General features: G+C 33.8%; 2 protein-coding genes across 2 annotated transcripts; one reads left to right on the forward strand and one right to left on the reverse strand.

Moving 5' to 3' along the window:
- Positions 1–1,444: 1,444 nt before the first annotated feature.
- On the forward strand, positions 1,445–4,900 carry LOC135150533 (protein tesmin/TSO1-like CXC 3). Its single transcript, XM_064086883.1, has 7 exons — positions 1,445–1,510; positions 1,838–2,044; positions 2,149–2,219; positions 2,322–2,396; positions 2,482–2,668; positions 2,932–2,998; positions 4,362–4,900. Exons 1-7 carry the CDS (start codon positions 1,445–1,447, stop codon positions 4,898–4,900), a joined length of 1,212 nt encoding a protein of 403 aa, XP_063942953.1.
- Positions 4,901–9,740: 4,840 nt separating this feature from the next.
- Positions 9,741–11,982, reverse strand: LOC108207528 (CRC domain-containing protein TSO1-like). The gene is made up of 7 exons (XM_017377966.2): positions 11,923–11,982; positions 11,201–11,419; positions 11,053–11,123; positions 10,891–10,965; positions 10,620–10,808; positions 10,437–10,558; positions 9,741–10,240 (listed from the first exon to the last, which is right to left on the reverse strand). The coding sequence occupies exons 1-7, from the start codon at positions 11,980–11,982 to the stop codon at positions 9,741–9,743; spliced, it is 1,236 nt and encodes a 411-aa protein (XP_017233455.2).
- Positions 11,983–13,096: the final 1,114 nt, after the last annotated feature.

Genomic DNA, 13,096 nt, shown 5'->3' on the forward strand with positions numbered 1-13,096 from the left:
TAACTACATATGAGTGAGCTAGTCTAAATATTTCATGATGAAGATTATAGGGGTAACATGATTTTAAAGTAGAATGATCATTTCTTTCAAACTATACATGAGGGTTAGATTTCTAGTTCAAATATTTGGAATGAAATGATTGAAGGAAATAAAATTATAAACCTTTTCTCTAATCACCTCATTTTGGTTCGTAACCACAAACTTGTTGGGTAGAAGGGCGTCGGAACGAGTTTTTACCAAAAAGCTATCCCACCATTTAATTGTATCTAAACTTGGAGGAAATTCAGTTAGTTGTTTGAAATGTTTTTCTATAGAGATGCTCTCCCTTCTCTCTAGAACCCCTAGCCAGCCCAAACACAAACACAGTTTCTCGCCCATGGACATCTGAGAGTACACGTCTGGGTCTCCCCCTTCTCTCAGAATCAGATGACTCTTTTGGTGCCTCAGCTGCTCGGGGTTCCATAAGGAGGCATTCGAGTGGTGGTGCTCTCTTGATGCTCAGACAACTTAAGCTCACATGGTCCAATATTATAAAAAAATATTTCCACACCATCTGAATATTTCAGTGATGCTTTCAAAGATGCTCCTCTAGTCATTAAGGATAAAAAATGTTTACTACAACTCCAAAGTTTACTACACAACTAAATTTGCTACTGTGGATGATAGAAGAACTCAATTTCTCCATGTTAGTTGTATCCTAGTAATGTAACAAGTACTTCAATTAGAACATCTTATTCATATATATTTTTTTAGAAAATCTTATAAATGTATTCAATATGATTTTTAAATATTATTTTGATCTGAATTTTTTTTAAATATATTTGATGTGAATTTTTAGAATGACGTTAAAATCTTGTAATACCTAAAAAAAATAAAAATAGTACAAATATATATGAAAATTTTGAAATATAATGAAGTTTTTAATTATTATAAATAATATTCCAGCACACAATTTAAATTTTTATCAAATTTCTTGAAAATCTCATGAATTTTCTGGATTTTATTAAAGCATTAGTTTTGATGTATCTTATAATATTTTTTATACTTTATGAAATTCACAGGGAATCAATGAGATTTAAAAAAAATTCTGTATCTCTTCTGTAATCAGTACTGTAATTTGCTAAAATTCAAAAACGCTTTCCCTCTCGCCAGTTTTCTAATTCAGAAACGCGGCTGCATAGTTGTGAAATTTACTGTTTCCAGAGCTAGCAATCAAGATATTACTATAACTGCAAAGCAAAGGGAATTTACTTTTCTGTTATATTATTTTCTGGTTAAAAGAATGATTTTATACCAGGATCAAATATCTATAAATATTCCTAGCATCAGGGTTTTGAAATCCAGAAGATTATATATACACACATATATTGGCACGGAGAGAGCCAGAGATATAGATACATATAGAGGTTCTATAATCAGGGTTTTGATTGAATTGTTAGCGAAAATGAATTCATCTCAAACAAGAAATGATGCTATCGCTCCCAAGTCATCTGATTCTGCTCGGGTTGAGGTACAAATACCATTCTTGTCCTTTGTTGTTACATTTCAATTATTGAGTTTTTTTTATATGTGTATGTATGTCAACAGTGACCGAACCAGAATTTCGAGTTTTGTTGTTTCACATGTATTTTTGTGTCTGATAGAGGATTCGGAATTGTGATATTTTATTTGTATCAATGTATTTTAACACTTTTCGCCTGATAATTGTTCTTCTTAGATTTTCCCTTTCCTTCTACTTTCTCTTCTCTGGTCATCTATATATTGAATAGTTTACAACCTTAATGGCGGTGCTTATGATTTCCAGTTATATATGATTTGAACCTTATGTGGAACACAGGTTTTAGATCTATCTTCTACAGAATCTACACCCATATATGCACCGTCCAACAACCTGGCAGTGGGGAACATTTACAAGCCATCAGGAATCGGTCTGCATTTGAATAGCCTAGTGAAAGCATTGCCCGTGGGTTGTGCAGCAACCTTAAAATCAACAGAGAATGCAGTGAATTCTCAAGCTTCATCAAAAGCAGTTGATGGGTTATCGGTAAGAACTCGGATTACTTGATATTCGATCTGCTAGCTGTTTCAACTCCAGGAATTATGTGTCATGGCAGTCCTAAACCTATTCCTAATTCTGTGTTTTTGCAGAATCCAAGGGAGCAAAATTCTACTGCATGTCATCAAAGGGAATGTCCTAAATTGAGTCCGCCAAAGAAAAGGCAAGATTATATATATAATAATATATATAATATGTGCAGAATAAGAATAATATATATTATTATACTTTAACATGTTTACCATCAATTATTCAATTTTTTCAGGAAAAGGTCAACAGGATCCAGTGATGGAGATGGCTGCAAACGCTGCAACTGCAAGAAAACAAAATGTCTGAAACAGTAAGTGGTTCGTTATTTATTATCAATTTTTATTCCTTAAACAGACGTGATTTAATTTCACATCCAAACAAATTGCTCCTTGTAGATACTGTAATTGCTTTGCTTCTGGATACTACTGTTCTGAAACTTGTTCTTGCCAGGGGTGCTTTAACACCCCCGAATACCAAGATAAAGTTCTTGAAACAAGGAGACAAATCGTGTCTCGAGATCCATTAGCATTTGCACCCAAGATTTTGCAGCGTGTGAGTGAGTCCCCTGCGAATATTACTCAGGTATGGCCCTGTAAGCTTGATTTTCTTTTAAGATCTTATTAATAAGCTACTGTTACTCAAGTGAAATTTCAGCAGGACATATGTAAGCCAACAGCTTCATCTGCAACGCATAAAAGAGGGTGCAGTTGCAAGATGTCGATGTGCATTCAAAGCTACTGCGAATGCTATCAGGTTCATTTATAAGTAATTTTGTAAATATATTATCCATGTAATTATATGATTTATCCACTGCCTAAAACATATCTACTACTTTGCATCAAAAGTCAAACGTTGGATGCTCTGATAGATGTCGATGCTCTTGGTGTAAAAATGCCTATGGCAAGAAAGAAGGTACTCTACGTACTATATATTACATGCGTATTGCTTTTCTTCTATTTCATTCTGAAAATGGTTCCGTTAGACAGTACTAGCACCTTATGCTATTGATATATAAGTATGAATAAAGTATTTTACCTGTTTAAACTGACCGTTCTATTGTGATTGCTATGCTTGTCACTGTCTAGCGGTCTTTATATATATTGAAGGCATACTAGATTGTTAAAATTGATTATGACTGACCTTCATCAAGAGAATTGATATTAAATCACCTCAGATTGAGTGTACTGCTTGGTTGATCAGAAGTCATATTTAAATGTTTACATAATGATCAGAAGTCATTTAGTTTGGTTGTTAAATGTACTGCTTGTATTTAGCAAAAAATAAAAAAATTGTAGTGCTTGCTCCAAGCAGCTCATAAATACTACTTAAATATGAAGCAGCTATTTAAAGTTTTCAATTTGCTTAATTACTCTGAATTATTGGTTCCGCTTATCACTCTATATATGGAAAAACAAAGAGTTAATAGGCAAAAAGATCACTGAACTCATGGTCAACTTGCAGTTGGATCATTGAACTCAAAAAGTTTGCAAACGGATCACAGAACTAAATTTAAGTTGCAGTCAACTCACTGAACTAATAAGAACTTGTATTTAAGTCACTGTGCCGTTAAGCATGAGTTGACTTTAACGGAATCCGTTAAAAATAATAATAATAAAATATAAAAAAATATGAAAATTCGATTTTCTCAAAAAATTCTGAAAACTTAAAAAAATCTGAAAATTTTGAGAAAACTTTAAAAAATATGGAATGTTTTTAAGAAATATGAAAAATGTAAAAACTTCGAAAAAAATCGAAAAAATCTGGAAATTCAAAAAATATACCTAAATTTTTGAAGTTAAAAAAATTTCAGACTTTTTTCCAAATTTCCAGATTTTTTCGAAGTTTTAAATTTTCAAAATTGAGTTTTTAAGAGATTGAATTTATATATTTTTTTTTCAATTTTTTTAACGGATTCCGTTAAAGTCAACTGATACTTAACGGCGCAGTGATCTAAATGCAAATTTTTATTAGTTCAGCGAGTTGACTGCAAGTTAAATCCAGTTCTGTGATCCGTTTGCAAATTTTTTGAGTTCAGTGACTCAATTGCAACTTGATCATGAGTTCGGTGATATTTTTGCCTAATAACCCGAAAAACAAATAGTCATTTGTCCCGTAGAGCTCAATTGAATTTAAACAACAGGTTATATAGTTTTTGCTTAAAGGGTCTTCATGTTACTTCTTAATTAGTTGGAAAATGTCTATTATTTTTTATTTAATGCCTGGAGAGGATTAAAATCTAGAATGTAACATGCAACATATAATTTATTTTCTTCAGAATATGGCTCAGGTAAGCAAATTGGCAACACAGAAGCCACCATGCCAGAGATATCATATGACCAGAAGTTGGAAAATATCTTGAATTCTGTGTTCAGCATTCCTCACAATGTGACAAACGATACGAGTAGTGAGGCATGCCCTGGAGGAGGATGTTTTTCATCACTAAACTCGTGCCAATTGTCTAGTTCACCAATCAGAGCAGTGGTTCCATCTGGCGGCAAGAGACAACCTCCAAAGCTCTTTGATCTTGACAGCTGGTGTGACAACATTTTAGAAGATCTTGTCATACCAGAGACACTTAAGGAAGATCACATCTCTTTTTCAGAAGTAAACTTAAGTTCTCCGAATGATAAAAGAGTTTCTCCTACACATAGTCACTTCCCTGAGGTAAGACCTAGCTCTTCTTTCATTAGACTTGGACCGGGCAAATATATTTTGAAGGCTGCTCCATCATTCTCACCACTTGCCGGCTGTAATATTGATGGCAAAAGCGCTAGTAGTCCAAGTACAAATGCTCCAGATTATAGAAATATCTAATGAATGATAATGGGAAAAGACAAGTTATGCATTAATATCTCTTTAATGAATTAATATATTTAATAATTTTTTTTCATTCTTTGGTTGTGTTTTGGTTCTGAATTTTCTACTATAGTTTTTGCTCAATAACCAATAGTCCTAATTGTTTCTGTAAGGATTTTGCTTCAGCATGCCAACATTGCCTTATATAGCTGGATAATTATTGTTTGCATTTTGTCTCAAGTTGTACCAGGTTATTACTTGCTATATATTTCCAAGGATTTTATATTTGAAAGCTTAGCTAGTTAGCTTGATGCATGACTTGACATGGACAAACATCAATATAAAAATTATTTTAATAACATCCGAGCCTTACTATATTAATAAATTATTAAGTATTTGCAGTCATAAACTTGTCACGAGGAGAAGGTTTTAGAATTATCTTCTCACTACAACAAAACTGACACGAGACAACACTTATCAGACAACGGACGCTGAAAAAAGTGTTGGCGGAAATAAAGACACGACACTTTATTTTCGTCCTCGAAAAACTATTGTCTAACACCTACGACCTACAACGGTTGAAAAACTGTTGTCTAGTAAATTTAATCAGACAACGGTATCTTAACAGTGGTATTGTCTCATGATGCACGTTAGACAACTGTTTTTAGAGCCGATGTGTGAAGAAATTTTAGACAACATTTTAAGAAGCCGTTGTTGTAATTAGACAAGTGTTTTATTTGTTGTGTTGTTTAAGAGCAGTTCAAACAAGGGTTCCATACAGTGTTGTGTGACTGGGAATCTAACATACAAGTGTTTTAGATAGCATCGTATCTAAACCTTATAGACAAGTCTTTAACTAATAAAACATTGTCTGACTCAATGACTTCTAAGAAAATAAACATATATAAGAGAGTGCTAACATTCAAATGTCCTAGCGTAAATTATAACAAAATAGTCAGCTGATTTGTATAGCAGCTGATTTGTGGCGGGTATATGTGATTGTATGTTGTTACTATAGTTGATAATGAAAACTTTTGTTACTAATTTATGGCTTGTTAATTATATTCTTTAGCATAGTTTAATTAGGTTATGTAAAACCATTGTCTGACATAACTAAATACAAAAGGAAAAGAAAAAGGAACAATTGTCCTAAGCCCTACAAACAACACAATTTTAAGAATAAAATCGTTGTCTTAGACATATACAAATAAGTATATAGCAGTAACAAACCATTGTCTAAATCAATATTATTCAAGCATTTGATAGAAAAACCGTTGTATAAGAGCTTTCACACAATTGTTTCATTATATAAACTATTGTTATAAGGAGCCTCACACAAGTGACCACAGCTCTAAGCCCGTGGTACAAGGTAGTAAAACACGAGCCTCTATAACGCAAACAATCTTGTCTGATACTCTTATTAACAAGTAAATATATACACAAACTGTTGTGGATCCTAGTAACAACACAAATTCTAAATATGACTGTTGTTGTAAAATGTTTATAACAACACTTTGTTAAACTAATCAGTTGTTGTTTCTGGGTGTAACACAACACGCTGTTAAATATAAATCGTTGTGTTTATTGATCTCACACAACGGTACGTACCGTTGTCTGAGGCGCGTATCAGACGGCATCACAATAGATCACGGTTTTCTTGGGTATCAGACAACGGGCAAAAACCGTTGTCTGATGCTATTTTTGTTGTAGTGTCTGCACCCATATATATATGCAACTCCCAATAACCTAGAACTGAGATTACATGACTGTAAAAGGCAAAAAGTCATTCTGCACTATAAATCCTGATTCAATAGAGAAAGCAGTGAATTTTCCAACTTCGTCAAAAGCCGTTAATGGTTTAATGGTAAGAACTTGAAATAATTTTGTTTCGGCTGTTGCAACCTCCAGAAATCTGCAGTGTCATGACAGTCCTAAACGGCTAAACCTATGCATAATCCTGTGTTTTTGCAGAATCCAAGTGTGCAGAATTAATTCCACTGCATGCATCTCATCATAGATAGCTGCCTATATATACCTGTTTAAACTGACGGTTCTACTGTGAATGCTACTTATGTCACGGTTTGGCGGTCTCCATAATAATGGCATACTAGATTGTTAAAATTGATATTATGACTGACCTTTTAATTTCAAGAAAATTGATATTAAATCACCTCAACTTGAGTGCAAGAATGTTCCAAATTTGATCAAGTTTTAATAATGATTAAAAGTCACTCAGTTTACTTGTGAAATATACTACTTGCAGCTCTTAAATACTAAATATGAAGTGAGTAGCTATTAAAAGTTTGCCCTTTGGATGAGTTGATGTTCTACTTTTATGACATCAATGGTTTTTCATTTATTAAATAGGCTCAAAAGGATAATTATGCCTATTCATCACGCTGATCACTTGGAGTTAGGTTGCGAACCCTTTTCAATTTGCTAAATTACTTTGAACTATTGGTTCAAATTTTTTGATGATTCTCTTTTTAATTGTATCACATTGTTAACCTTGTTGATAATTTAAGAAGATTGAACTTCAAATGATTGGTAAATCATTTGCTTAAATTTTGACGTTTATTTGACATATAGTTGATCAGATGACATGAAATTCGTAAAACTTAAAATAGAAGGCTACCCCTTATAAGTTGTAAGTGACAAATGAAAAGGCGTCATCTAAAAAAAATCATAAGTAGAAGAATACCATTGAGAATATACCTTTTATTTCTTATTACCCTTGAGAGGATTAAAATCTAAAATATCAAATGGAACAAATAATTTGATTTCTTCAAAATGTGGCTGAATCAAGCATATCGGCAACACGGAAGCTACCAATAATGGTAGGCCAGAACCATCATTTGATCAGGAGTTGGATACTATCTTGAATTATGAGCTTAGCATTCTTCTGTGACACTAAAAAAAAGAGACAAATCCGATCGCGTAAAACCGACTGAAATGAAAAAAGTGTCCGGATAAAATCGACGGACACAAATTGGTCGGTTTTAACTAGAACGATGTCGTTCTGCGTTGCTGGCAAGACTTCGACTTATTTAAACCCACCAAAGCGAGAGAATGGTTGGTTTTAGAGCTGGCTTGTTCAGATCATAACCGACCAACACATTGGTCGGTTAAGTGTTTGGGTATCTTTAGTCAATATTTTAACTATTTGTTAGACAAAACAATGTCATTTTGTGTCTAAAGAAAAAAGCCTTCGGTCGGCTTTAACTCTATTTTTCTATTTTTAAATAAATAATTATTTATTTAGAAAATGGGTAATATATAGGCGTCACAGAAGGGGTACGATGCCGTTTTATGTTGAAATGCATAACCGATTGTTTCTCAACGTAACATCGGTCGGTTTTGTCCTATTTTTTGAAAAACCAGAAAAATTCAAAAAACATTATACACTCTCTCATGCATTGTTCATTTATCAACTTATTAATTATTTCAACGACGGTGTAGATAGTATTGTCGTCTAACAATTAAATTAAATAACTTAAATATATTTTTTAAGTTAAAGATTAACTTTCATATTCACTACAACATAATGGGCTATTTACGACAGAAATTAAACCTCATATCCATCGTAAGTTGTCCGTCGTAAATACCCATGTTTGTTGTAGTGATTAGTGTAAATTTGTCTAATAAAACTTATATTAATATCAATATGAATTTATTATTTATTTGAATTTTGAAGTCTTGTAGGGATTTTATAGAATTTTTTTTGTAAATAGACTAAATTGTGTGAGTATTGAAAATTAAAACGTATAATTTTGTTGGAATGTAATTTGTTGGTGATCCTAGCCAATTTGGTAGCCCTTTCATAATAATATAATAATTATTATAAAAGAAAATTTTCACATAATGATAACTAAATTAATTTTTGATATTTGGTATTTATGATTTTGCACTAAACAAAATTGTTTATTAATAAAGGGTATAGATTAGATGTCTTTGTGCTGAGGGCCCTTTATGATTATAGGTTAGAAATATATTTTAAATAATTTATACATCTGTATAGTGAGAAAATAGTTCAACGGTGGTTCAATGGTCAATAAAGATTAAAGATTTGTCAAGCTACAATCAAACAAATTCGAGATAGCAGAGAATATGAAGATCGAAATATATACTTGTGGAGAAAGAATAGACTTATGAAGTCCAAACAGTAGATGCAAATTGGAGGTTCTAGGTCATAAGATGTCCCTAGTTTGGTACATAATCATCATTGATCATCTAGGGGATGATATTCAAGTAGTTGAGTAGGTTGAAGCTGTGAATCAAATAAACTATGATGCACAAAAAAGAGGAAAAATAGAGCAAAAAGTGAAAAAAAATATATAAATTATCAACTCAGTGCTACATTTCTCTTAATCTTTTCTTACGCTTCGTCTGAGCACTTCAATATTATTAAAGTTTTATTGCTTGAAAAAGTAGTTCAATTTCTAAAAGATGTTTTTTTAATTTGGATAAACAAATAAGTTGATAAAAGAAGACAGAGTGGGAGAGTATATAATACTTCTTTTATTTTTCAGTTTTTTAAACATATTTTTGAGTACTTGAAGTCTATTAATACAAGAGCTTATGCATAGCTCACAAAAGTGGCTATTTTCGGCCGCTAATTTCAAAAAATTTGAGTGAAAGTTCAAATTTTCAACGAGAACAAATTTTAGCCTGAAAACGATGTTCGAAAATGACGGTTGAATTTAAGTTTTTTCGACTGGGACGTTTTTTTTCGACCAGCTAAATTATCTTCGACCAGTTGGGGTGCCGTCGAAAATGTATACGGTCGAAAATGACCGTTTTCCTCTAGTATCACAAGTCCCTCGTATATCCGTCCTTACATATAATTATATCTAGAATCCTAAGCATTTGTATTTGGACTGCCAGTGCTTTTGGGATCAGTGCAGGGTGCAAGTGGTGGAATAGAATGAACAGCCTTCAAAACATATTTGCGGCCAGGTGCAAGTCTAGTCATCGAAGAGCTAGGTCTTAGCTCACCTATGCCACTCTGCGAGGGAGAAGCTCTAATTTCATTCTCAGGAGATATCACTTCTACTTGAGAAATTGGGATGAAGTCTTCCTCTAGCATTGCTGATATGTCCAGATCATCCTCTAGTAGTGCTGATATGTCAAGATCTTTCAAAATGTCATCAAAGTCCATGTCAGGTTGGTCCTCCACAGATGGGATTAATGAAAAGGAGCCACTTCCGGAACATGGTTGACTATTCACATCATTTGTCATATTTTGATCAGGAATGCTGAGCTCAGAATGCAAGAGAGTATCCAACTCCTGATCAAATGACTTTTCTGACATATCCACGGTGGCTTCTGCGACGGCAATATGCTTACCTGAGCCACATTCTGGATGGAGAAAACAAATTATTTGTTGCATTCGACATTTTATATTTTAATCCTCTACGGCCAAGGAAATAGAAAATAAAAATAGATGTTCTCCTCCTACTTAAGAAGATATATGAAGGAATAATTATCACTTTGGAGACTATTTAGTATTTAAGAGCTGTTCGAGACATGGAGTACATTTACATTTAGAGAGTACCTTCTTTCTTGCCATAGGTGTTCTTACACTCAGCACACCGGCATCCATCAGAGCATCCTACTTTGGACTTTTGAGGCAAAGTAGTCGAATTTTTAGGCAATCGATACACATCACATAATTTCCTGGAAAATATATTTACACATATATATTACTTATAAACGAACCTGATAGCACTCGCAGTACCTTTTCAGGCACATCGACTTCTTGCAGCTGCACCCTCTTTTAAGCCTTGCAGAGGAAGGTGTTGACTTAGATATGATTTGTGTCTTTGCTGCAAGAACTAATTTATCTTGGTATTCAGGGATGTTAGAGCACCCTTGGCAAGAACAAGTTTCAGCACAGTAGTATCCAGAAGCAAAGCACTCACAGTATCTACAAGGAGCAGCTTGTTAGGGTGTAACGATAGGATGTCTGTATAAGGTATAAAAAATGATAATAAACCGAAAGCACTTACTGTTTCAGACAATTCGTCTTCTTGCAGGTGCAGTTTTTGCATTCATCTCCGTCACCGGAGCCTGTTGACCTTTTCCTAAAAAATTGAATGGAAACATGTAAAAGTGAGAAGCATACACATATATTCGTTAATTAACCATGAAAGAATATCATGCAATCTTGCCTTTTATTTTGCGGACTCAATTCAGTACATTCCCCTTTATCACATGCAGTAGAACGATGCTCGCTTGGCTTCTGCAAAAGCACAGGATTATGCATAGGTTTCGGAAGTTGCCATATATAGCAGAAGCACAAATTATCCGAGTTCTTACCAATAAACCATCAACCGCTTTTGATGAAGTTTGATAATTCACTGCATTCTCAGTTGATTCTAAAGTTTCAACACCACTCACAGGCAATACTTTGACTAAGCTATTTAAATGCAGACCAATGCCTGCTGGCTTGAAAACTGCAGCACCAGACATCCCAAATTTCGTGGCGTGGGAAGTGGATGATATTGGTTTCGGGCCTGCAGAAGATAATTCTAAAACCTGCGAAGAATATACAAACAAATCTTAATAGCCTGCGAAGAACCCAATTTCCATCCAAAAATTATTGCAAATTAAATCTCTGGATACACATGAAACAAAAAAATTTCGAAAATGAATAAGAATGAATAAACTAAATTTAACAACCGATAAGAATTGTCATCGTACCGGAACAGGAGCCGAATCTGATGAATTCAGAACCATAACATCATCTCTTGTTTCAGATGAGTCAATTTTCGCTAACAATTATTCTATCAACACCCTGATTGTAAATTAAACCTCTGTGTATCTGTGTCCCTAGCTCTCTCCGTGCCAGTATATATATAATTCTGGATTCGAAAAGCCTTTGTTGTAATTATGTAAATCAGAGTTTGTGTATATCAGAGTTTGTGTATATGTTTCAGTGTGTGAGGTGTGGAACAGAATAAGGAACAAGAGGTTTTTTTTTAATTTTTGTTATCATTGTTCAATCTTTTGTCTCCTTTATATAATAGGAGAATACAAACCAAATACATGAATGATAAAAGATACATGATCAGATACATCTCCTTAATTCTATGAACCATACTTAATGCACTCCTCAACTTCCATAATATTAGTTTATCCAACATATTCCTCCCTTAAACTAATTCCTTGCGATCCTTCATTCCCATCATCCTTTTGTAAGCATCCAGCAAGGCTTTGGACATTGGTTTAGTGAGCACATCTGCAACCTGATCTCGACTAGCAACATGACGTAAATGCACATTCTTCTCCTTTACATGCTCCCGAATAAAATGGAATCGAACATCAATGTGTTTACTCCTTTCATGATGCACTGGATTCCTGGCAAGCTCAATTGCAGACTTGTTGTCGATGCAAACTTCAGTTGATCTCTGTTGTGGAATTCTCAAATTACTAAGTAACCTTCTTAACCAAATAGCATGACAAACACAGTGAGAGGCTGCTACATATTCTGCCTCACAGGTTGATAATGCCACTATCGGCTGCTTCTTAGAATACCATGTAAAGGCAGTGTTTCCCATAAAAAACAAGTAACCAGATGTGCTTTTTCTTTCATCCACATCTCCACACCAATCACTATCAGAATATCCATGCAATTTGTAGTCCTCAGTTCTGGAATAAAACAATCCCAGAGTTTTTGTTCCTTGGATATAACGTAGAATTCTTTTAATTGCCTTCCAGTGTGACTGTTTCGGATCTTCCATAAATCTGCTCATAATTCCAACACTATATGCAATGTCGGGTCTTGTGCATGTAAGATATCTCAAGCTTCCAACCAAACTTTGATATAAATTTGCCTCCACTGAATTTCCTCCCTCAAATTTAGAAAGTTTTGTACCCAATTCCATGGGTGTTGCTGCTGGATTACAGTGCTCCATTCTGAACTTCTTCAATATAGCATTAGCATATGCTTCTTGAGATATAAAAATTCCTGATTTTTCTTGCTTTACTTCGATTCCAAGAAAAAATTTCATCAAACCCAAATCTGTCATCTAGAATTCTTGGGTCATCTCCTTCTTAAACTCCTTAATCATCTCTTCATTGTTGCCCATAAAAATAAGATCATCAACATAAAGTGCAACGAATAGTAAATTACCTCGTCTTTCTTTGACATAAAGAGCAGCTTCATATGGACATTGAACAAATCCATTTTTCTTAAAGTAGGCATCAATGCGA

The sequence above is a fragment of the Daucus carota genome, chromosome 2 (assembly GCF_001625215.2).
Source record: "Daucus carota subsp. sativus chromosome 2, DH1 v3.0, whole genome shotgun sequence".
Lineage (NCBI taxonomy): Eukaryota > Viridiplantae > Streptophyta > Magnoliopsida > Apiales > Apiaceae > Daucus > Daucus carota.